Source organism: Macaca fascicularis, chromosome 14 (assembly GCF_037993035.2).
Source record: "Macaca fascicularis isolate 582-1 chromosome 14, T2T-MFA8v1.1".
Classification (NCBI taxonomy): Eukaryota; Metazoa; Chordata; class Mammalia; order Primates; family Cercopithecidae; genus Macaca; species Macaca fascicularis.
Genome location: NC_088388.1, coordinates 74,349,061 through 74,371,616, shown reverse-complemented (window position 1 = coordinate 74,371,616; position 22,556 = coordinate 74,349,061). Strand labels below are relative to the sequence as shown.

Here is a 22,556-nt window from a genome sequence, read left to right as displayed (position 1 = left end):
TGCAAATGGATATCAGAGGTTTAAGAAAAATTTGTGAGAGAAAAGTACCTAATTTAGTTTTCTTTTTTTTCTTTTTTTTTTTTTAGTAACTTAATTTTTTTCTGTAAATTGGGAAAAGGCTAATTATTATTCAGAGGCAGAATTCAGGCTTTCAGAAGTGGCTCTGCAGTTGTGTGGTGTAAGATGCTTTGATTGGTTCTTTTTTTCCTTCCGTCTTGCATTTAACCAGCTTTTTGACTGACAACTAATTAGGTACCTCCTTGGTGCCAGGCCCAGTGCAGGGGACATAGGTCCCCTATACAGTGACTCTTCTGGTAAGGACAGGGCCTGGCATATCTTATGTCCCCATCACCAGGTGTGGGGCTGCAGACACTATAGGTCTTCAGAAAAGCTTGGCCAAGTGGATCAGAAGTCTGAACCTGGGGAAGCTCTCAGTCTGGCGGGCGAGGCAGCCACGGAAGCAGATAATTACAGCACACTGAGGCCTGTGATCATTCTCAGGAGCTCTGCCAGATGATGTGAGCACAAAAAGGAGGAGGCAGTGGACTTTTGTTGGGGGGAATTAGCCCAAGCTTTGCACGGGGTCTGTTTGTTAAGATGGATGGGATTTGGATTGGGATTTGGGGAGGGCTTTCCTGGCAGAGGGCCCAACCTGAGTGAGGCATGGAGGTGGGAAAGCTGGGTAGGTGTTGTCTTTGGAGCACAGTGGTACAAGGAGGGGCAGGAGAGGACAGAGACAAGATTGCTCTGTACAAGTCTCCACTGTACTCACGCTCCTCCTCCTCCTCCCCCGCCCTTTCATTTACTTGGTGTGCCCCACTTTCCCACTCCCCCTTCCCTGGGACTGAGGAAGAGCCATCAGAAAAAGCCAGCCTGGCTCCTGCAGCTGAGCCACTGGGCTCCTGGAAGGGGCTTGCACAAGTCAAACTGAGGGTGGGGGATGCTGAAAGTCTCTACTGCCCCCGAGTAGTTGTCCCGGGGCCCTTCACTCTCTCTGCCTGCTCCCCAGAGAACCTGTCAGTGTCACTGGGGGAGAAGGGGGTGGGGGCAGGATCTCTTCTTAGGATGGCCTTCCTACAGTCCTGTTGGCTTGGAGAAAACTACTCAGCCCTCCAGGGAGGGAGGGGCCTGTCACTAGGAGTATGCGAGCCTCGGGAAGCCACCGGCTGGTCTGGAGAGACTGGAGAACCACCAGCAGGAGCAGCACAGGGGATTTCTGAATGGAAGGGGAGGCTGGATGGAGTACCTCCGGGACTTTGGCGCTGATACTGTGTGACTTAGCAGTCTGAAATCCAGGGATAGTTTGAAGATGCCAGTTGAATTGTTCAATGAGGATTCCATGACACTGTGAGTCTTGGGTGAAGTGATTCTAGAGCTCCAATTTGGGGCATTTGGAGCCTGAGATTTTGAGTTCTGAGATGCTAAGCTGTGCCCTCTGGGAAAGGCCAGGTCACTTTTGGTGACTACTCAGCCCAAGCTCATAGCCCTGACCTGGGAAAGAGAAGTCCTTTCTGTACCAAGAGAACCCAAGGCCCCCGGGCAGGCTCCTGAGCTGGGGAAGAACTAGTCTACCTTCACCTCTGGGCCCTGCCAGCCTCCTCGCGAGAGGAATGACAATCAGAGGTCTCTTGGGACAGAAGTGTTGGGTAAACAGGAGGCCCTGGCATCACTGTGGAAAGAGATTAATAGTGACCCTAATTATGGCATGATTGATTCTTGGAGGCTCCGGCTGAGCCCCAGCCTTGGCCACTGAGTAACATTTCCCCAGAATGAGCAGGCTTGCAGGGCCTGGGTGGCACAGACCCCACCTGCCTCTTCACCTCAAGGCCTCTCTCCCTGCCTCCTTCCAGGCACCTCTTCCCCAAGCCTCTCCCAACTGGAAGCTGCCCCTGTGACTTAGACTTCCTTCCTGCCCCTAGGTCTGGTTACCTTCTCTGCAGATGCCGTTAGAATCTAGGGCTTCTCCGAGGCCCAGAGAGGTAGAGCGACTTCCCCAAGGCTGTACAGTGAGATGGTGGCAGCTGGGATCTCTCTGTTCAAGCCATCAAATGAGGCTATGCAATGGAAAATAGACTGAGTCGTGAGCTGCCTGCAGGAGGCTGGGGCTGTAGAGCATAGGGCAGGGCCGGGGATGAGTGGGTTCCACATTTCACTGGTTGGGCTCTTTCCGGAATCTTTCCTGTCTCCCCCACCTCCAGCCCTCGTCCTGGGGCCAGAAATTCATTTTGTAGGTTTGGGTTTGGTTGTTTTGTTTTGGGAAACGGTCCACTCGGTGAGCTGTTTGGGGTGCCCTCTGCCCTGGGAGAAGCCCCAGTCACTGCCCTCCCTGCCACCTAGGCTTCTGCTGTGCTGTCTCCGTACCTAAAATGCCCTTCCTTCTCCCCTTTGTGCTGCAAATCTTTTCTCATTTCTGAATTCTGCATAGATCTCACCATCTCCCGGAAGCCCCTACGCAGTGGTCAGGAAACACAGAGTTGTGGCATCCAGAAGAGATCGTGACCCAGTCAGGAAGGGCTTCCCGGAGGAGGGGCTACCTGAACTGAGATGAGCAGGAGTTCGCCAGGCATTGAGGATAGGCAGAGGGGCTCCACGGCTAAGGTGGTTTCACAGGCACAGCTGGGTTGGGAGCAGGGATGGATGAAGTGGTAAGGAAGGACCGCAGAAAGGCCCTGGTCCTGCTCCAAGGCCATGATCCTGGAGCCCTATGGAAACAAGTCACCATGGCCCTGCACCTTTCATGCCTGGCATTTCACTGTAAGGGAAGTTTGGGGTCATCACTATTTGTGAGTCATCTAGGCCACAATGTACCTACACCTTGATCCCTATCAAAGATGGTGGAGGCTCTTGGGCAGGGCCAGAGCTCTGCCCTGGTGCTCAGGATGACCAGGTGCCTAACTTTGTTATGGGCCTTCCTGCCACTTTCATCCAAGTTTTGAACTGCGTCCTAGGAGGGTGACTGTCAGGATGCCCAGTGATTAGCCATGGGAGCAGAGGGGAGCTCTTCCCCAGTCAGACCAGGGAGGGATCAGGGGTTGGCCTTCCCTTTTCCTCAAGCAGCCCCCTCTCTGCTTTGCTACTGGGGGTGAGGAAAGAGTAGGTAGATAAAGGGTTTTAGAAGTTGAGTGCTGGAAAGGCCCTTGGAGATCAGCTGAGGGTGCTCAAACCCTCCCATGATACAGATGGGAAAACTGAGGCCAGAGGCTTGGGGCGGTCACTCAGCCCACTGGTGTTCGAGCTAAGCCTCAGACCATCATCCCAGGGCTGGGCTGGGGTTGCGGCCCAGTGAGGACAGCCATGGCCAAGGAGAAGGGGGGTTTCTCTCCATCTGCTTGCTTGCCCCCTTCCCCAGGGCCCTAGCACAATGCCAAAGGTCGGCCTCCCATCCCCACCCATCCTGGCACTGTTGGGGGTTTTTCCTTTCCTCCCCAATGTTCCTAGACTCATTCTGCCTATGCTTTCCTGATACCAACCAAAATATTGAGCTTGGTCCTTTGAGGTACAATTTTCAGTTATACAGGTGCTGCAGCTGGCATTGACGTGGAAGGTGATAGAAACATGAACAGGCCGGCACTGTGAGGCTGCAACTATGGAGAGTCTGGACTTTAGAGTCAACAGCCCCGGGTTCAAATCCTCCCTCCTCTGTGATTAGCTGTTTGGCCTTGGGTGAATTACCTAACCTCTTGGGTGCACGTGTGCGCGCGCGCGTGTGTGTGTGTATGTGTGTGTCTGTGTATTTAATACACTTTTTCAAAAGCAGTTTTAGGTTTGCAGTAAAATTGATTGGAAAGTACATAGAGTTTCCATGTACCCTCCTCCACATTCTCCCTCCCCACAGTCTGGCTTATTCTTTTACATCTTATGTTAATAAGGTACATTTATTACAATTGATGAACTAATATTGGTTAATTATGATTGACTAAAGTTCATAGTTTGCGCTATGGTTCACTCCTTGTGTTGCACACTGTATGGGGTTTGACACATGTCCATCGTTACTGTATCATACAGAAGGGCTTTGTGGCCTCAAAATTCCTTGAGCACCACTTATTTTTCCCTTCCCCCTGAGTCCCTGACAGCCACTGATCTCTGTACTGCCTCCACAGTTTTGCCTTTTCTAGAACGTCGCTTAGTTGGAATCATGCAGTATATAGCTTTCCAGATTGGTTTCTGTCACTTAGCAATATGCTTTCAAGGTCTCTCCATTGCTTTTTGTGGCTGGGTAGCTGACTCCTTTTTATTGCCGAATAATATTCCTCATTGTGTGGAATGCACTGCAGTTGGTTTGCCCATTCTTTCAGGCCCACGTTTGCAATCTGTTAGGTAAGACCATTGGTCTTCGCTCAGAAAGGTTGTCAAGGAGAGGGGATGCCTATGCAGTGCTCAGCACGGTACCCAGCAATGACCTGGAGTGCCCACACCACCCAGCAGCAAGTGCTAGCACATCAAACAGTAACCATTGTGGCTGGTAGTCCTCACACTGTACATATGTTAGCTCAGCCAATTCTTTTTATTATTATTATTTTTTTTTTTTTTAGAGATAGAGGTCTCACCATGTTGCCCATGCTGGTCTTGAACTCCTGGCCTCAAGTGATCCTTCTGCCTCGGCTTCCTCAAAGTGCTGGGATTACAGGCATGAGCGATGGCACCTGACCTCATTCAGTTCTTGAACACATTTATTGAGTGCTTAAAACCTGTTAAAAGCTGGCAACACAGTGAATATCCTCATGCCAATCAAGGTTTGGAATTGCAAACAACAGAAACAATTCAGGTTAATTTGGCAGAAGAGTTCCTTGGAAGGAACTAGAGTTGTTTCCAGAATCTGAGGGGTCTGGAGACCCATGCCTGGGTAGGAGTGGAGGGGGCCCAGGTACAGCCAAGGTTTCCAGGCTGTCGTCCCCTCTGGTGCAGCTGCCGCTGACCTCGCAGCACCTCACAACTAGTGCAGACATTCATGTGACTTCCAGACCTGAGCACTTAAACAAAAAAAAGTTTTATTGAGATAAAGTTCCCAACCATCACCACTAATTCCAGGACATTTTCTTTCTTTTTTTTTTGGGTTGGGTGGTGGCGTGCAGGGTCTCACTCTGTTGCCCAGGCTGGAGTGTATGGCACCATCTCAGCTCGCTGCAACCACCACCTCCCAGGTTCAAGTGATTCTCCTGCCTCAGCCTCCCAAGTAGCTGAGAGTACAGGCGCGTGCCACTACCGCCCAGCTAATTTTTGTATTTTTAGTAGAGATGGGGTTTCACCATGTTGGCCAGGCTGGTCTTGAACTCCTGACCTCAAGTGATCCACCCGCCTCGGCCTCCCAAAGTGCTGGGATTATAGGCATGAACCACCGCGCCCGGCCAGGGACATTTTCACCAGCCCAAAAAGAAACTCCACACTTACTAGCAGTCACTCTGCCTTTCCTCCCCAATCCTCCCAGCCCCTGGCATTCACTGAGCTGCTTTCTGTCTCGGTATTTGCCCATTTTGGTCATTTCTTATACATGGAATCATACGATATGTGGCCTTTTGTGAACTTGGCATGACGTCTTCAGGATTCATGTTGTCGCATGCCTCAATTCCTTTTTATTGCAGACCTGAGCACTTCCATGTATTACCCCATTTAGTCCCCATTCCCCAGATGAGTAAAGTAAGGCTCAGGGAGAGGTAGTGACCTGTCCAAGGTCATATAGCAAGTCAGTTGAGGGTGATCAGGCTAGAATCCAGGCACTTCATGATCAGAAAGGGGCTGGGAGCAGTGCAGTGTAGTCTGGGGGGCACAGCGTGGGCCTGGCAGTTATGGAAGGGAGAAAGGGTAGGGGAGCAGGCAGGTGCGTCCCGAGATGTGAGGATGGGACAGGACGCCGGAGGTGCACGCCCATCCCCAGCATCCTGTCTCTGCTCCATAGTGGGTGTTTACTCTATCTCAGGCATGGACTCTTGGAAGGCTTTTCCCTGTGCAAGCAGGAGGCTGTGCAAGTTCAGGGATTCTGACAGAAAACAGGACTTTGGGCTGGGGAGGGGCCTTGGACATTAGGCTCAGAGGTGAGAGCGTTCTCTTGTCCCAGAGCCAGCAGTAGCTCTCAGCAAGGGATGTCTTGGGAACTTGGCTGGTATCAGCAACCCTGGGAGGTAGCTTGGAGAAATTGATTGGACCTAAGTAATGCCATTATCCCTGGCAGGAAAGGGAGGGAAGGTGATGGGCTGGTGAGGGATGGCGGAGAGAGTCCCGTCTCAGAGCTTGTCCCTGCTGCCAAGTGTGGTGTGAGCAGCATGCCTCCGTTAGCAGGACTTCCGGGCACTTGTCTGAAGTATGGTCCAAGAAGTCCCTAGTGCTTCCTGCTCTTGCTGCCCTGTGTTGCTCCCTGGGGACATGGGGTTAACGCAGACCATCCCATGGGGGAGGCAGGCATGTCCACAGTGCTCTCACAGTGTGCCCAGTTAAGAGGGAGGGACATGCCAGGGATATGGGAGGCTGGGGAGACCTCTAACCAAACTGGGCCTCCATGGAGGAGGGAACATCTGACACTTGAAGGATCAGGAGGAGTTCACCAGGTGAAGGGAGGCAAGGCTGGAAGAGCAGTAGGGGTCAGATCCTGGTCACTGCCTGTTAAGAAGTTCAGTCCAGCTGCAGGTGAGAGCTTGGATTGGAGGGATGGGGCTGACAGCAAGGAATCTGGAGGAGTCCCCAGCCAGGGGAGATGAAGCCTTGGACAGGGGGAGTGGCTGTGGGGATGGCGAGAAAAGGGCCTTAAAAAAGGGTGGTAGAGGGCAGTGTGGCTGAACTGGGTTTGCAAGGCCTGGGTGACAACCCTGGAGACATCCAGGAGCTGCTGGCTGTCTCGATCAGAGGCAGAGCCTGGGTGGCCTTGGCAGCACCTGGTAACTGAAGCCGTGGGAGTGAACAAGATGGCCGTAGCCAGGAGAGCATACAGAAGACAGAGAAGAGGTTTGCCTCCCAGAGAATCCCCTACAGTTATGAACAGGATGAAAATGCACCTTGGGGAGAGGAGACTCTGAGAGCCAGAATCAGTGAAGTTCTGGGCCGAGGCATGACGCACACACTTCTACTTCCCTCTTTTCCAGGTTTGAAGTGGAATTTCCATTCCTGGATGGGTTGTAATGTGCAGGCGTGGGGACAGGGGAGGGGCAGGCAGAGGACATGTGGGAATTAGTCCTGGGGCAGGGGAGTCCTGGGAAAGGAGTGTGAAGGCAGGGGAACCTGGGGTGGGATCCCACATGCATTGCAGGATGTCCACCTGTTGTACCTCAGCGTTGCAGTACCTGCTGGCACCTTTCCCTCACACTGCCCCCAATTGTGTGTCCTATAGAAGTCAAGGCAGAAGCTGTTACTCGCTTTTACAGATTCAGAAACCAAGGCTCAGGGAAGAGCCTGAGTGGCCTCAGCCACAGAGCAAGTCAGTGCGAGGCAGCATAAAGCTAGGCTTCTTTCCACATTGCACCTGCCTCCTCCCTTCCTGGGGAGGCGGGGGCAGATGTAGTGGCTGACATGACAGTAGAGACTCCCGTCTGGGGAATGCACAGGGTGAGACCTGGCTCCCCTGGCTGTGGACCCTGGCCTACCACCCCTGCGGGAAGGCTGGGAATGTGGGAGTGCCTATGTGGGCACACAACACTCCCCAAATCTTCTGGAGTATAGTAAAGCTGAGAGCACCCCACACCAGCCCCCACCCATGGTCTCCCCAGCCCCATGGGAGCCAAGCTGTATCCCCACCCCAGCCTGCCCCAGGCCCTGGCTCAGGGAAGCCCCAGCAGCTGCACCATAGTCCACATGCCTCCCCAGGGCTCCCCCAGACAGAGGCTGCAGCAGTCCATTCCCAGCACTCAGGAGACTCCAGGTCATTCAGTATTCCCAGCAAGCCCCTAATGCATCTTCCCCCTCAGACTGCAGGCTGTAATGTCATCACTGAGGTGAGGTCAGCATTGGGTGTTGGTGTTGGAGGGATAGGCAGAGGCCCTGAGTGAGGCCTGGTGGTGGAAGTAGTGAGTGGGACTGAAGCCCAGTGTGCTCCTACAGTGCAGCCGCTGGGGCTTTGGAGAGTGGCATCTTAGGAGCTCATGTTCCAGGCCTCAGCTCAGTGCTGACTCCAGGGAGCATACTCTGACCCTCCCTGCACCATGGTCAGTGCCCACAGGCTCCCTTCCCTCCCTTCATCATACACTGCACTTACCATACGGCTCGTGGGCCATTAGAGTCCAGTGACTTCAGGAGTCTGCAAACTTTCCCTCTGAAGGGCCAGACAGTCAGTATTTTAGGCTTTGCAAGCCATATGGTCTCTGTGGCAACTACTCAACACTGCAGTTACAGTTAAAACAGCCATAGACAATACATAAATGAATGAGCATGGCTGCGTCCAATGAAACTTTATTTATGGACACTGAAATTTGACTTTCATGTAATTTTCATGTGTCACAAGATATTTTTGTTTTGACTCTCACAACCATTTAAAAATATAAAGACTATTCTTAGCTTTTGGGCTGTACAAAAATAGGCGGCGGATCAGATGTGGCAGGCCCATGGGTTAGAGCAAGGTCCCTGGAGCCAGCCTGCCTGGGTATGAATCCTGGCTCTGCTGAGTGACCTTTGGTGAGTGGCTCAACCTTTCTGTGCTTCAGAGTTCTCATCTATAAAATGGAGATGATGATGATGATACTTTGGGGATGTAACATGGTGCAGTCACATTGGAAAACAGTTTGGCATTTCCTCAAAAGGTTAAACATAAAAGTTACCGTATGATCCAGATGTGGTGGCACACCCCTGTAGTCCCAGCAACTCAGGTGGATCACTTGAGCCCTGAAGTCTGAGGTTTCCATGAGCTATGATCACACTACTGCACACCAGCTTGGGCAACAGAGCAAGACCTTATCTCAAAAACAAAAGTTAACATATAGCACAGCAATTCCTTTTTTTTTTTTTTGAGATGGAGATTCGCCCTGTCACCCTGGCTGGAGTGTAGTGGTGCGATCTTGACAACCTCTGCCTCCTTAAAATCGCTCCTTAAGTGATTTTCCTGCCTCAGCCTCCCGAGTAGCTGGGATTACAGGCGCCCACCACCACGCCCAGCTAATTTTTGCATTTTTAGTAGAGATGGGATTTCACCATGTTGGCCAGGCTGGTCTCGAACTCCTGACCTAAGGTGATCCGCCCGCCTCAGCCTCCCAAAGTGCTGTGACCAGCAATTCTATCCCAAAAGAAATGTGTACCCCAAAAAAATGAAAACAAACGTTCACACAAAAAACTCATTCACAGAAGCATTATGTATAACAACCCAAAAGTGATAACAACCCATATGTCCTTCAGCTGATCAATGGGTAAACAAAATGTGGTAGATCCGTACAATGGAATGTTAGACATAAAAAGGAATGACATGCTGATCCGTGCTACAACATGGATGAGCCTTGAAAACATTATGCTGCGTGAAAGAAGCAAGACACAAAAGGCCACATATTGTATAATTCCATTTATATGAAGTCTCTAGAATAGGCAAGTCCATAGAGACAGAAAGTGGATGAGCAGTTGCCAGGGCCAGAGGAGTGAGGCCGGGGTAAATAGGGAGTGACAGTGCATGAGAAGGGTGCGGGGCGGGGTGAGGGTTGTTAGGATGGTGAAACTGTTTTGGGATTAGATAGTGGTGATGGTTGTACAACTTATGAATATACCAAAAACTGAATACTGTATATTAAATACTGAATTGTATACTTTAAAAGGGTAAATTTTATGGTATGTGAATTATATCTCCATTTTTTAAATGCGAATACTTCCTTCCTTCCTGGGGCTGCTGTTACAGTTTCTGCATGGAAAGCATTTGGAACAATGCCTAGCTGTTCCCCTCTCTGGCCCTCTCAGGGCCCTAGGAGTCTTTGTGTGTCCTGCTCACATTGTCTCCAGGGCCTCGGATAGGGCCTGGTACAGAACATATGACTGAGTTTCTGGAGTCCCACAGGCCAGGGTTGGAGTCCTGACACCTCAGTATAGCTGTGTACCTCTGGGCAAATAGTTTCTCTGTTCTGAGTCCCGGGTTTGTCATCAGCAAAATGGAATAAGAATAACTCACAGTGATGTGGAGGACTGGATGACACCTGATACTCAGGGTGTGTGAGGTGCCCCAAGCTCATTGCCACGTGGTCACACTTGACCAACACTGGCCCCCGGAGGCTGTGGCTCCCACAGATATTTCCAGGGTGCCAATCAGGGCTGAGGCAGTAGCTCCTGGCAGCCACACTTCAACCCTTAAGACACCTCTTGCTGCTATACCATCTTCCCATGGGCTAGGAGGCCCACCTGGCTAGGAGGCTCCCTGTGTCTGGAGAATGAATACTTTGGGGCACTAGAGCAGTTCCTAGATTGACTACGGTCCAGTTATGGGACAGCAGCCAGGCATTGCTCCTTGTTCTCTGAGCCTCAGTTTGTTGAGCTGTCAAATGGGTTTAGGACACAGAACCTGCCATTTCATATGGTTGTGCTGAGATGGAACAATGAATGTAAAGTCGTTACACGGTGCCTGGTGTATTTTAAGTGCTCAACACATCTCAGCTTGTATGATAATTTCTTCTAAAATGTTTATTTTGAAAGTCTGCTATGTGCTAGACACTGTTCCAGTTACTGGGAATACAGCAGAAAATACAACAGACAAAAATCCTTGCCTTCATGAAAACTGCATTATAGTAGGGTAGATAGACAGGAAAAATAAACAAGTTATATTTAAGGACATGATTGAGAAAACAAAGCTGAGAATGTGGGAAGGAGCTTAGGGAACGTGGGAAGGGGCTACAGTTTTACAGAAGGTGATCTGGGACAGTGTCATTGAGAAAAGGACATGTGACCTGGTGCCATGGCTCATGCCTGTCATCTCAGCACTTTGGGAGGCCGAGGCAGGCAGATAACCTGAGGTCAGGAGTTCGAGAACAGCCTGGCCTACATGGCAGAACCCCATCTCTACAAAAATACGAAAATTAGCCAGATGTGGTGGGCACCTGTAATCCCAGTTACTTGGGAGTCTGAGGCAAGAGAATTGCTTGAACCTGGGAGGCAGAGGTTGCAGTGAGCTGAGATCACGCCACTGCACTCCAGCCTGGGTGACAGAGCAAGACTCTATCTCAAAAAGAAAAGAAAAGAAAAGGACATTTGAAGACCCGAAGAGAGGAGGGGAAAGAGGAGGAAGCCGTGCAGGTTTCTAAGGGAAGAGCATTCCAGACAGAGGGGACAGCAGCATGCCAGGCCAGTGAAGAACGTGGAAGAGGTCAGGAATGACTGGAGGAGAAGGAGTAGGGAGGAGGAGGGCCTGGGTGGGAGGCAGAGGACAGGTCCTTGGGGACCTGCAAGGGTGGGCCTGTGACTCCAAGTGAGACGGAGCCCCACTGCAGTGCTTTGAGCAGGGGTGACCCTCCCTGACCTAGGCTACAATGACTTGCTATGTGGTGCCTGACTCTTCACCCTTCCCCTGCCTCACCGCCCTGTGCTTCCTCCTGCAGGACCAGCTGGGGGCCTCCATGGGCGCCTGAGGGCCAGGCGCCAGGGCTGCAGGCACGAGTATGGTGAGACACCAGCCCCTGCAGTACTACGAGCCACAGCTGTGCCTCTCTTGCCTCACGGGCATCTACGGCTGCCGTTGGAAGCGCTACCAGCGCTCCCATGATGATACCACGCCGGTGAGCCACCCTGGAACAGGGTCAGAGGGACCCAGTGAGCCCCAGCAAGCCTGAGGGGCTGGGGGAGGGGTCTTACCTCTGTCTCTGCTGACTCGCTCTGGACAGGCCAATGGCCTTTCTGGGTTTCAGTTTCTCCCTCTGTAAAATGGGCTGATAGTAATTCCTGAATCTGCTGACCAGGAGAGCCAGAAGGAGTTCGTCCCGTTGACATGTTGTTAACTCTCCTCTGACATTGTTGAGGTTAGGCTGCTCCAGAAGGGAAGAGTCACCCCAAGGTAGGCAGAAGTCCTCAGCTTTCTGGCAGACCCTGACAGGCAGGCAGGCAGGCAAACAGGTGGGTGCTGGAGGAGAGAGTGAGGAGGTGGGCCCGGCCATCCTGGAGCCTGAGAGCTGGCAGGGCCACGGTCTGGCACCGGGGCTCAGTCACCTGAGCCACAGGCTTGCCAGAGCTGGCAGCAGGTGCACAGCCAGATAAAGAAAGCCTCCTTCAGTGCTGGGCTCCCCAGGCCAGACCTAAGCTGCACTCTTGTCCCTGGGGCGCTGTCAGCCGGTGGATCTAGTTTCTTCTCTGAAGGAACCCAATTCCTGTGTAGTGTTTATCTAAAAGCTTTACTGTCTGGAGAACAACTTTCCTCCTCCTTCCTGCTTGTCTGAACAAAGAAGCCAGCCTCTAAATTCAGCCAGCCCCAGAAGAGGCTGGAGTGGCCAGGGGGTGGCAGGGTGTGGGCGGCGGGGGAGGTGGGGGGTGGGGGGGGTGTTGGCTCCCACTGATGTCAGAGGCCCAGTAGGCCTGGCTGTGTCTCTGGGGAGGTTGGTGAAGCTTATCCACCTGTCTGCCCTCCTCTGCCTGTGCTGATGAGGAATAGAGCCCTAGACTGAGGAGCCTGGGTTCATGACCCCCAAACAGTAAAAAGCAGGAACTGCCAGGGTGGGCACCAGGCCTGATTCACTGCCATCTCCCCACTCCCGGCCACAGAGGAGTCAAGTGGCCAAACTGAGGCAAAGGAGAGGGAAGGACCTGCCCAAAGCAGGCCCCTGGCAACGTCAATACTAGAGCCCCGGTCTCTCCACTCCAGGCCCCTGCTGGGAAGCCCTCTGAGATACCATATGTCACAGCTTTCCCTCTTACGTGGAGGGGCACAGGCCGTGGGCTCTGGAGTCAGATGGATTCAGGTTTTGGTGGTGCATCCTCTACTTGAATCTAGTTGCCTGTGAGCTCCCTCACCTGTGAACTAGAGGGGAGACACACCCCTCTCAAGGAGCCACTGGGCCATGACATGTGATGAGGGCTGTGATGTGACCAGCACAGTGCCAGCTATGACTAGCCATTGAGACAGGTCATTCCAGATGCCCAAGCCTCAGCCTCTCCATCTCTGAAATGGGAGCTAGGTTGTGATCATGGCTTCAGAATCCCGTGGACACTCTGCCGTGCTCCACACTCTGTTCTGGATCTGGACCTAGGCAATGGAGGTCCAGCAGCCACTGGTGTGAATGGGGTGGGGAGACAGCTGAGGCTAAGGGGAGAAGAAAGATGGCTGAGCTCCCAGGCAGGAAGCCCCTTGGCCATAGGGGCAGACGCCGGGGAAGGCGTATCTCCCAGGAGTCTCATCCCCTTGGTGGGACCAAGGCTGGCCAGTCATAGGCATGGAGTCAGGAAGTGATGGTCTTAGCTGCGGCCAGCACAGGGCCCAGAGTGGAGGAGGTGGGCCGAGGCTGGTTTTGAGCTGACTGAGAACCAGAACAGAACGTGCTCTGCAAGGCTAGGGTCTGGGTCACCAATCTGGGGCAGGGGTCTGGGGCCAAGGCTGGAGGGGCAGCAGGGGGCCATGAGCTAGGCAAGGAGAGGGTATAGGTTTTGCAGCAGCTCTGGGTGGCAGCGCCTCTGCAGAAAGGGCTGAGCTCACCTCAGGTGACCCCAAACTCATAGCTGAAGATGAGCATCCTCTGCTCCCCCGCCCCTTTCTCCCTGCAGTTGCTCACTTTGCTCCACCCCCTGTCTCCTCCTATTTCCTGGTTCCAAGCCTCTACCCCTCATCCTTTCTCTCTCTCCCTGTTTCTCTTTTCTGTCCCTATTCCTCCCTGAGGCAACTGGGTGAGGGCAGCAATGGGGCTGGACTCTCGCAACGAAGGAATAGCAGTCTGGTTTCTCAAAGACATGGTTGGTGCAGGGTAGGGGCTCCAGAAATTTTGCTGAACAAATAGAGGCCTTGCGTGAGCTCCATGGGGGCTGGCAGGGAGAGGAGAGCTGCCTGGGCTGAGGGGTGGTGGAGAGGGCTCTGCCAGTGAGCCTGGTGTCTCTCCTTCTTCTCACCATTGCCGCCGCAGGGGGAATTCTCCTGTATCTCCCAACTCAGAGAAGCCTGGGTTCAACTCTTGTGAAACCAGATCTCCCTGGGTCTCATCTGCGAAATGGGCTGAAAGGTGGGAGAGTCACAAGGCATTTTATTCTCATTCTTAGGCTGGAAAATGAAGTATGAAAGTAATAGTATCTGTTAACATTTATTGAGTACCTACTGTATGCAGGGAACAAACGGTTTACATGCATTGTCCTGGTCATTGTTGTAACATCTGCATGGGCCATGTTTAATTGTGTACCCATTTTACACACGGAGAAATCAGCCACACAGGCTGACGATAGATTTGCAGCCTAAACTGCTGGAGACTAGGGAAGATAGCGTGTGTTGAAGATGTGGGTTTAAGTGACAGTTTGCTGGAAGAAGAAAGGCAGGGGGACTTGGGAAGTTGCCTGATGGAGGAGAAAGAGCACTGCACCAGGAGCATTTGGGACAAGATAGGGAGTAGCCTTGAATGCCAGGCTTGGAAGCCTCAGTGTTTCCCTGGTTAGGATCCAACCCTGGGCCCTGAAGTGGATCCTGGGAAGTGGAGAGTGTGCATGGAGAGAGCCTGGGAAGGGCCCCTTCCTCTCCCTCCTTCCTGCCCCCAGCCTGACACATTCCCACCTCTTCCAAGCCTTTGCCCCCCAGCCCCCCAGGACACACACTTAACAAATAAAGAAGCAGGAAACCAAGGACCAGAGAGGTGAAATGGCCTCTTCTCTTGCCCCCAGTTCTGAGGAGTGGAGGAGCCTGGCAGCAGGAGGCCGGGCTCACTCAACAGCCAGGAAGGGGAAGCAGAGCTTTTTATAACTGGGGATAATTAATTGGTTGTTGTCTGTGACTCATTACTCTAATACTGCCAATTAAGGACTTGGTAGGACAGAAGACTGTTCTCAGGCCATCCCCACAGGGTCCCCTGAAGACTGTGTCTGCAAAAGGCAGTGTCAAAACCAGCTTCTCTTTAGAGACGGATATAGGTCAGATGCCTGGAGGAACTTCCCAGCCAGAGACATTGAAAGAGACAGACCATGATAGCCAATTCTTGCACTTCCGTAGTACATTTACCTTTTGAAGGCTGCTATAATCTTAATTGATTTCCTCCATGAAGAGCAAGGGAGTTACTCAGGCCAAGCGGCTGAGGGCACAGCCTGCACTGACCCCGCTCACACCCTCAGGCCTGTGCCCTCATCTGTTCCACACCAAACAGTCTTGTCTGGGGTGCCCTGATTACTTATTTAATCAACAAATCTGTCCTGCTACCTGCTCTGGGGTCATAAGTGTATCAGACCTGGTTCTCCCCTCCCTTGAAGGGCCCCCAGGCTTGTGGCAGAACAGACAAGAACAGACACACCTGGACCACCCAGGGTGATCATTTTGGGGGCCTGGGGAAACCCTGGGGGCAGGGAAGGCTTGCCTGAGCTGGCCTCTGGGAGGATCAGCCCCATCTCCCCATACCGGGGAAATGTTCGGGGTAGGGGGAACCGTGTGCACAAGTGTCTTGTGTTCAGGAACTGAAAGGAATTCAGTCCACCGGCTCAGGTGCAGGGAGGGGGAAGGGTGCTGCTCAGTAGGCCTGAGCCTGAAGCTGTACTGAAGAGCCTGGGCTTCATCCTGGGCAAGTGGGGGCCTGAGCCAGGCTCAGGCTGTGTGAGGAGCACTGTGGTCAAATTGTGGAGAATGCTCTGAGGGCCTCAGGTGGAGGTGGGAGGGCCAGTGAGGCCTCAGGTGTCTGTGTGGGGAGTGAGGAGGTATACACAGGGATGCAGGCCAGGGGAGGCATTCCAGAGACACCTAGAAGTTATCATCCGTGGACTGGCTGTGGACTGAGCTGCAGAGGAAGGAGTGTCTGACAGTGAATCTCATCCTTCTGTGATGCCCAGCGTGGGTGGATGGAGGCCGGTCCTGGAGATGGGAACCCATGCTGTGCCACAGGAGCAAGTGAGAGAAGAGCGGTCTCGGTAGAGTCCAGGAATAGCACAGGAGGGGTGGGTAGAACAGACAAATAAGCCTCCCCAACCCCAGTTGCCTGTCTCCTATGATGGGATATGATGAGAACCCCCCATCACCCTGCCTTGGCAGGAAGACACTCGCTCTAGGCAAATCCATCCCCAGCTCCTCTGCCCCTTCCCCTCCATGCTCGTCCATGCCAGCCACCCTGAGCTTCTCTGCATCCCCAGGATAACCTCACCCTTCATAGCACTGGGCCTTTGCTCCTGCCATTCCCTCTGCTTGGAATACCCTTTCTCCTCTCTGCCCCTTAAGACTCATTGCAAATCCCCCTCCATGCCCCCAACTTCTGCCAAAAAATAGCCCTCCTCTTCCTTTCTCTCCTCACTGCTCTCTCTCCCTGCCTTCCTCGCTCCCCTGGGGTCCGACAGCACGTTGACCTGTGCTGGCCATGTGGATTGTGATTTTTTGTTTCCCACTGAACTCTTTAGGAAAGGGCCTGGGCCTGCACACTCCAGGGACCTGACTCAGAGGAGGTCCTCGGACAAGATTTGCTGAATGAATGACTGGAAGGAGGATTGAGCGTATGTGTTCATAAGCGAGTGAGGAAGTAGTTAGGGGATGTGACTGCCATCTTGCTTACCAGGTGGGGCGGCTGAACCCCTAGAGAGCTGGTGGAGAATGTAGGCGTACATGTGTGGACGGGTGCGTGCTGCGTTCTTGGTGCTGCCTCCTGTGCTCCTGGCGGTGGTTGGCAGTGGAGGGTGCTGCCTCGGCCAGAGGGACCTCCCAGATCACCCTTGGAGCTGGAATTGGGCTCTGCCAGTGCACAAGAGGGAGGAAGAGATGAGGTTCCCAGCTGGTCCCCACTTTTTGTCCTGTCAGCCATGTGGATTTGTGTCCAGGATATGGAGCTGGAAAGAATGGATCCCACTCAGGAAATCAGGGCAGGCTTCAGGGATGAAGCAGCCTTTGAGATGGGCTCCAGGGTGTGGCTGGATAGAGCCAGATGCCACTGGGCATTCCTGGCAAGGGAGCTGCAGTCTGAACTTGACCCTGCCTTCCAGTGACTGAGTGTGTGATGTCAGGTCAGGCCCAGACCCTCTCTGGGCCTGAGCTTGCTTGTGGGTTAAGTGGAGGTATGAATCTATGTCCTGCAGATACAATTAGATCATGGATAGGAATGTGCCTCCTGCCTTGTACCGAAGAGACCATTGTTCCAACCCTGCAGAAAACGTGCCCTCCCTACAAACTTTCAAAGTGATGGCTTTCTCTCCTCCAGTGCTTTGAGGAAAAGAGGCCCGGCAGGGGTGAGAGAGAGGCCCTCTGAGCTTTATTTTTCCCACTTCTAAAATTGCAGGATTCCTATAAGGATAAGAAACTAGGAGATGATATTATTACATCCACGAGAGAGAAAGAGGAGGGGCTGGTTTGTTGCAGCACAAGGAGGTGGGGATTTATCGCTGCGATAAAGCCATCCAGTCTCTTGCCTTCGGAAACCTCCACACCCTGCCTAGCTCCTCGCAGAATAGCACCAAGGGCACCTGGCATGACCATGCCACACTCCAGGGGAAGTGGCTAAGTCTTGTTGATGACACTCTGTGAACACCTTGAGTGTTGGGTTATGGAGCAAGGGTGGGGCAGGAGATGGGGCATTACCAGGGGACTATGGCCACCCATCCCTGAGAAGGGATCTGGGATGGTCCTTCCTAAGGGCTCCTCAGCCTTTCTGCTCATGTCTCCCCAAGGGGCTGATGCCAGTGAAGGGATAGGCTGGGAGAGACAGGGTGCTCCAGGCAGGACTTAATTGCATTCTCCTGCCTAATGAACCACTCTGAGTGCACCCCAGCAGAAGCAAGGACAGAGGCCTGATTGCCCAGCTCTCTGTAGTCCAGAAAAATAAATCCAGCCTCTTAGGCTGTCAGGAGCCAGCTGGGGGTGGGGATTCTAATCCCTTTCCCTGCTTGGCCCTAATGCTGCAATATCTCTCCAACCTCCCCAGGCCGCCACCTCCCCCAAATCTCCCGGATCAGGGCCAGGGTAATCCTGCATAGCTTGCCCATCTCTCCCTTTTGGGAGCTCCCTGCACCCTTTCCAGCTGACATTTTTTAGGCTTTCCCATGCATCAGTCCCCCCATTTGGAACTTGGTGAAGGTGGAAAAGGCTGACCATTGGAAGAGCTGAGATGCCCAAGATTTGGCTTGCAGGTGGCAGATTCAGGGGTAGGCACTCCTCCATCTCTCCCTCTTGGTCTCTGTAGGACCACGTGCTGAGGGCGCAGCTGGGCTCTGGGACCTCAAAGAAGAGCTGGAACCACTGGGGAGAGGGCTTGGCCAAGCAAGAAGGAGCTGTGCCAGGCAGAGCCCACACAAGCGGCAAGGGGCTGCCTTGGGCCAGGTTGGAAAACCTGCAAACACAACCACAGGCATTTGAGAACTCACTGTGTGGTGAACGAATGTAGAAATTACTACCAGTATCACAAACGATGTAGGGACAGCTGAAGCATCCATTTGGTGAAAGTAAAATTAGATCCCTGCCTCTTACTTCACACCAAAATAAATTGCAGATGGATTAAGATGTATTTTTTTCTATTTTTAAACTTTTTTCCCATTTTGAAGGCATACATTTGTTGAAAAAATTTAAACAACTTGGAAAGATGTAAAAGAAATTCTAGTCTTCATGCTTTAGAGATAAGGCTTTTAAACCTCTCTCCGCACACGTGATATCCATATGGAACTATATATAGATGGATGTCGGATGGGTGGATTGCAGATTGAAATGTAAACAATGAAGCTGAGAAATCGTGGGTGTAAAATATTACTTAAATATATAATTTTGGGCCACCCTTCTTAAATACAATACCAGAGGCAAAATGTATAAAGGAAAAGAGGGATAGATTTGACTATATAAAAATTTAAATTTCTGTGCAGAAAGCATGATAAATAAAATTAATTCAAATGATATATGAGAAAAAATATACAGCGTGTGTGAAGGCTGATTCTCTTATATAGGGAAAGCTTTTATAAGCCCATAAAGAACCAGTTCCCCAAAACAAAGCCTGCTTTGCCCTGTGCCTTCAGGCCCCCTGCTCCTTTTCTCTGTCTGGATTGAGGCTCCCCAACGTTGTCCTCTCAACAAGCCCTTTCCTTCCACTTTGCTGCAGGTGTCTCCTCCTCCAGGAAGGCTTCTAGCTCACCCCTCCTCCTATAACTAACAGTGTTAAGGATCTGGGCTCTGAGCTCCTAAGCAACCTGTGTTTTCCCTGCTCACCACACCAATTCCCAGGATTGGAGCTGTTTGCTGCCAGTCTTGGCTCAGGGTGGCCTGATTTATCTCTGAGTGTCTAAGGGCTCAACACATGTATGTAGATGACTGGAAGAGAAGGGTGGTAAGGATGTGGAGGAGAGACACTGAGATTTAGTTAGGTACGGGGTGTGAGGGGGGGGTCTAATTATAGTTGTTACCAAATGAATATCCAGATGTCCCAACACCGTAAGTTGAATTCCCCATGATTTTTGCACTAATATACTAATGTCCTAATCTCTTGCCCACATTTCCAGGCCATTCTCCTTCTTTAGATCGTGGTTTCTCCATTTCTTAGTTGGATCTTTAGGAGATGAGGCGAGATAATCTCTGACATCTTAGTTAACTCTGAAATCCTAGGGTCCCTGCTCTGGCGCTGCCTGTGACTCAAAGCGTGACCTTGGGCAAGGCCCTGTTCCTCTGAGCCTGTTTCCTCCTTGGTCAGGCAAGGATAATGTACATGTCCTGCCCCTTGTTGCCCCGAGATGGCTGGGGACACTGGAGGTACACAGACCTGGTTGTGAATTGTGGTTCCACCATTATGTGTGCCCTTTGTAACCTTGGCAAGTCTCTTCCCTCCTCTGAGACTTGGTTTCCTCTGCTTCGAAGAACTGTGGGGATGATGAGATGCAGCAAGTAAAGGGCTCTTAGGAGTACCATCCCCACCCAGCCCCAGTCCCCCAGTGCCATGGTGAGCTCACACAGGGCTCTGTTCCCGACAGCCCAGGATGCAGCCTGTGAGTGAGATCAGGCAGCTGTCGTGCCAGGGTCTTCTTCCTCCATTGGTGCTGGCTCCCAGGGCCACAGCCTACAGAGCCAGGCCTGGCCTTTGCATCTGGCTGACCATGGCACCCACTCTGGGTTGGGGGCAGGCAATCAACCTGGCTGTCCTCAGCAGCTGGAGAGATGTGGTGTAGAGCAGGGAGGAAAGGCTTGATCACTGTCTTCACATAATTAAAGGTCTGTCAGATGCGAAATGATAATTACAGGAACGATCCTGGATTTGGCGACTTACAGCTTACATCTGTAATCGTGCTGGGGCCTGGCAGTCCTCCTGTGAGGTGGTGGTGATGTCATTCTGTGAACAGAGGAGGAATCTGAGGTCAGAGGTCCTGAGCGATTGACCTACAGCCACACAGCCAGTGGGGAGAAGGGCCCGTGTGAAAATCCAGCTCTTTTGTGTATTCTCCACTCTGTAGTCATTTGACCCCAATATTTCTTACCCTTTGGTTGGCCTTGTTTTGTGTGGTATCAGAGAACCAGCTGCAGGGGAGCAGTGGAGGAGGCAGATTTCAGCTCCACCTCCCGGGGAGCGGGGGGAGGGCAATAACTCCCCTGCCCAGAAGGTCAGTCTCACCAGACACTGTGCACCGGAGGCTTCAGTGGTCTGTGCAGCGTGCCGACACTGTCCCCATTTTACAGAGCAGGAAGCTGGGACACAGAGAAGGTAAATGTCTTCCCCAAGGTCACTCAGTCGTGGCCAGTCTGGGATTCAAACCCAACATTGCTAGACTCCCTCAACCCAGCCTCCCATCGTCAGGCTCCATGTCTTGGAAGGAAGAATTTTGAGTCCACAGAAGGACCAGGCAGCATCTGGAAGGAGAGACCGCTTCCCAGGAGCCAGTGGAGTAGAGCAGGGTCAGCTCCTGTCCTGGAGGCTGCAGACACTCTCTCTGCCCCAGGGCAAGGGGACAGGCAGGGGAGCTCTGCGATTCTGAAAGTCTATAACGTTCAGAGAGATGTGTGCAGACTTTAGACCCCAGGTTCTGTTAAGAGACCCAGGGGAGGTGCTCCATAACCTTCAGGGTCCCTAGTAGTGGGAGGGGCAGCTGTGTGCATTTTGGCCTGGGGCTGCAGTCTACAGTGGCAGGGGCCTGTAACCGTGGCAAAAGGCAGCAGCAGAGCCATGCCACCCCAGCGGCCATGTCCATGTGTCCTGTGTGGGGCCAGGGTTGCGGCTGCAGTTGTGCTCTGTGACTCTACGAGCTCCCGCTGCTAATGAGGTCTTTCTCTGTGTTCTTCTCTGAACATGGAGGGCTCTGGGGTGGGTGGGACAGGACAGAGACAAGGAGGGGTGAAGAGAAGACATGACCATCCTCAGGAGACAGTGAGGAGAAGGACTGGCCTTCAGGGAAATTGACCCACAATTGCCCAGATTGCTACAGAGGGGCTCCTGTTCCTGGAGGGTTAGGGTAAGAATGGAAGGAGATGCAGCAACCTCTGGGATGGAGCCTCCAGGATTCTCCATCGCAGCAGTTCTGACCTCAGCCTCCATCCCCTGGGGCAGGAATCAGCATCCTACCCCATCCACAGCCAGGGGCCACTCCTGCCCCAGCTGCTCGCCCTGTCTGGTCCCTCCTTGGGCAGCCTCCAGCACACTCCTCCTGATGCCTACCCTAGGAGCCAGCTGCTCCCCAAGCCCCAGCCCACTCAGCTTTTCTCCTGCTCCCTGAGGGTAAGTCTGGGGCTTACACGATGGTCCTGCCCACTGGTGGCCCTGAGCACCCCTCTGTCGCCCTGTCTCACATCCATACCTCCTTCTGTCCCTCACGCCATAGGTGACCACCACCTTGTGGCCAGCGTGATGCTAGGACCAGGGGACATAGAGACAGCTCAGGCTATTCCTGCCCTGAGGGAGCCCACAGCCCAGTGAGCCAGCCCTCATTATGCGCCTACTGTGTGCCACTTGAAGCCCTTCGGCTCATTTAACAGCCTCCCTCCGAGGGAAGGGCTGTTATTCCCATTTACAGCAAGGAGACCAAGGCTCAGAGGGGCCAAGTGACATGTTGAGTGGCAGAGCCAGCTCTTTAGAGCCCGTGCTCTTTCCATCTCCACAATTTACAATTTGATTGAGGGTCACGGTGGTGGGTGCCAAGAGTCTGTGCAGGATGGTCAGGGAGGGGAGGCCTTTGAGGCCTGGAGGGATGGAAAGGCTTCCTGAAGGAGCATCAGGTCTGTCCTAGGGGTCAGAGAGATGGAGGAGAGAAATCCAGGGAACCAGGCTGGACCTGGGATCACCATACTGGGTCCCAGAGGGCAAGGTGGGTTTTGAGGGGAGCTGTTCAGGCTGCCTCCCAAGGGGGGCCTGTAGAGTCCAGTCAGTATGCCTGGGTTCAAATCTTATCCCCACTCCTCCCCTACCTGCTGACCCCTCTGACTCCCCTCCACTCACCCGTGTTGAGCCTTTATGCAAATTAGCAAAAAGCGCCCCTTTCTTAGGACACGACTGCCATGTGCCAGCAAATCATCATAATAAATATGCACATTGATCGTCACCATGATGTGAGTGGCACTTCTTAGGGGGCAGTGCAAAACT

General features: G+C 52.8%; 1 protein-coding gene across 14 annotated transcripts in view; it reads left to right on the top strand.

The window, feature by feature from the left end:
- The window catches only part of GDPD5 (glycerophosphodiester phosphodiesterase domain containing 5), a 91,750-nt gene that overhangs the window by 38,044 nt on the left and 31,150 nt on the right, over nucleotides 1-22,556 (top strand). For 8 of the 14 annotated variants that reach the window (XR_010580920.2, XM_074014783.1, XM_045371287.2 and 5 more), the window contains one exon: nucleotides 11,478-11,654. The exons of 4 other annotated variants lie outside the window; for them this stretch is intronic. Coding sequence is in view for 9 of the 10 variants with exons in the window: in XM_074014783.1 (XP_073870884.1) it covers nucleotides 11,538-11,654 (117 nt within the window). In the remaining variant the exon portion in view is untranslated. Of the gene's footprint in view, nucleotides 1-355; nucleotides 519-11,477; nucleotides 11,655-22,556 lie in introns of those variants that run through there. 2 more of the 14 variants (XM_074014784.1, XM_045371288.3) reach the window with 1 other exon arrangement.